The 2,307-nt window shown below is 25.2% G+C and overlaps 1 protein-coding gene across 5 annotated transcripts in view; it reads left to right on the forward strand.

Moving 5' to 3' along the window:
- The window catches only part of LOC106678871 (glutamate receptor ionotropic, kainate 2), a 676,475-nt gene that overhangs the window by 439,351 nt on the left and 234,817 nt on the right, over positions 1-2,307 (forward strand). For 2 of the 5 annotated variants that reach the window (XM_067049421.1, XM_067049419.1), the window contains exon 4: positions 929-949. The exons of the other annotated variants lie outside the window; for them this stretch is intronic. In XM_067049421.1, the coding sequence (XP_066905522.1) occupies positions 929-949 (21 nt within the window). The remainder of the gene's footprint in view (positions 1-928; positions 950-2,307) is intronic. 5 annotated transcript variants of the gene reach the window in all.

Consider the following 2,307-nt stretch of genomic DNA (forward strand, 5'->3'; position numbering starts at 1 on the left):
TGAGCTTTTGTACAGTCAGTTTTTAAGTACCTTTTACTTTACTAAAAAAAAAGACTTTACTTAATAAGTTAAATAAGATACTTAATAACCATAAAAGGGCTGTAAAAAAGCCCAAAATTATTAAAGCTCGTTTCTCTCAAGGTTATTTTTGTGGACTTAACGCATTTTATATAGCTAACAAAAATATATATTTGCAAGAGCACAAAGGATACACTTAATTTTGTGTTAAATTTTAAGCCCAAATCAGAAAAAAAATAATACACTCAACATACAAAATTCTGTATTCATTACTTTCTGTAAAACATAGATGAGTCGAAATTATAATTAAAGTAACATATTAATTTTTTGTACCAATTACGTTTAAAAGTGTTAAAAAAATTTACAAAAGTATTGTTATTTATTGTCGTGATAAATTTAATAAAAATTAAAAATTATTATAATGATTTTCTATTTTGACAATCTTTTAGTCTCAGATTGCTACAAAGAGACACTTAAAATTCGAATATTAATTGAGAAGCACCTTCCCTAAAAATTATGTTTACCACTTGGGAATGAGGTATCATGGAGCGGATAAGATGTTAGGAAAAGTGAAGCCAAACAGGCGGGGCTTATAACGAACTAAAGACGTGGTAGATGAGTAGGGGAAAAAACAATCCCTGGCTATCTTCTGTTTTGTTTTAAATTACAATAACGGACATTCCTACTACCCTCAACGTATGCTCCGTGGGCGTGGCCTTTTTGGCTTCACTTTTGCTTTGAAGCAGAGTAGGGTTATGCCACCACTCTGGTTTACCAAAAGATGTACCATATGTTCTTTTGTATTTGTTTACAATATGTTAAATAATTACATGTTCATATACTTACTTAATTATATAATTAAGTAATAAAAGTGAACTTTTGTTAATAGTAAATGTTTTTTTTTCAACAGCAAAAACAATCTGCGCTAAAGGTCAGGATAAGCAAGTTACCAAAAATAAATTCAATTTCCTCTTCTTTTTTTGATTCTGCTTAGTAGTTAGATTAAAAGGAAGTGTGTAAGGCAGATTAATATTTCTTCACGTAAAAGTTTGGATTTGCTTTGATCCTGTATTTCCAATATTTTTCTTATTAAACATTTTAATTTTATTTATTTAAATTATTCTGTATTTGTGTGATGTCTTAGAAATCTATTCACGAGTCTGTATTTTAGTCAAAATATATTTTTATTGATATTAGTTTAGGAAAAATGTAGTAAAAAATAGCTTGATTACATTTTTGGCCAAGTATAAGTATTTACTATTTAACTAATGTAAATAATTTTAGTTTGTTTTGAAAAGTAAATTTTTAGTGTTTATTAAGAGTATCCCTTATAATTTTAACCAGAGCAGAATTAATAAGAAATAAATTGCATGGTAAAACTTTTTACAAGTATTTAATGACAGCCAATAATTGTTGACTGTTTAATTGTTTTCCTAAATTTGGTTCAGTAAACATTAGAAAAAATTTGATTTTATATTATAAGTATATTTTTGTGAATTTGCTTGCTCTTTACATATATAAATAGCTGTAAATTTTGTTTTCAATTATGTAAATATAATGTATATATATTTTAAATTAAGCGTTTAAACAGATAAATATTAAATATGATCTATGCCCTAGATTTCTAATCTTTCATTGACAGTTGTCTTATTTTTATTATCTTCAATTTTACACTTAATATTCGTTTTTTTTTTTACCTCAATGTGTCATAAAAATATTTTTTATTATATTTGTTTTATTATTTTTTTATATATAAAAAATTCATTAGGAACTGTTGATTTTCCAGCGCAGTTTTGCCAGATTTTAGACTCTTGTAATATACATGTAAATTGGGAGACAATTTTAAGACTAGTTTTATAAAAGTAAACAAAATTGTAGACCTTTTTTTCACTAATTCTGTACTTAATTACTATTTTTTTTTTGGTATTCTCAGGCCAAATAAAAATTATACAGCTATATGCCTCAAAGCATTTACTAATAGCAAATACAGCAGTGTTTAAAACAAAAATCAAAATGAGCAATATTGTAAAATTGGCCAAATCTGGGAATCGGTGTTGGTCGAATTTTTTTAGCAAAAACCTTTTTATTATTTGACTATCATAAAAACTTGGGTTTGACTAAACATTTAATAAATTAATTGAAAATCTGAATTTTAAATGAACACACACTAATGTTTTTTGTAAAAATCCCTATTTTATATGATTATTATTATTCTTAAAATTCTTTTGCTTGCAAAAGGATTATTTTAGTGCTAAACTTATTTTTATAATTTAAAATATAAATTATAAA

The sequence above is a fragment of the Halyomorpha halys genome, unplaced genomic scaffold (genome assembly GCF_000696795.3).
Source record: "Halyomorpha halys isolate HHAL.00 unplaced genomic scaffold, Hhal_1.1 Scaffold165.1, whole genome shotgun sequence".
Lineage (NCBI taxonomy): Eukaryota > Metazoa > Arthropoda > Insecta > Hemiptera > Pentatomidae > Halyomorpha > Halyomorpha halys.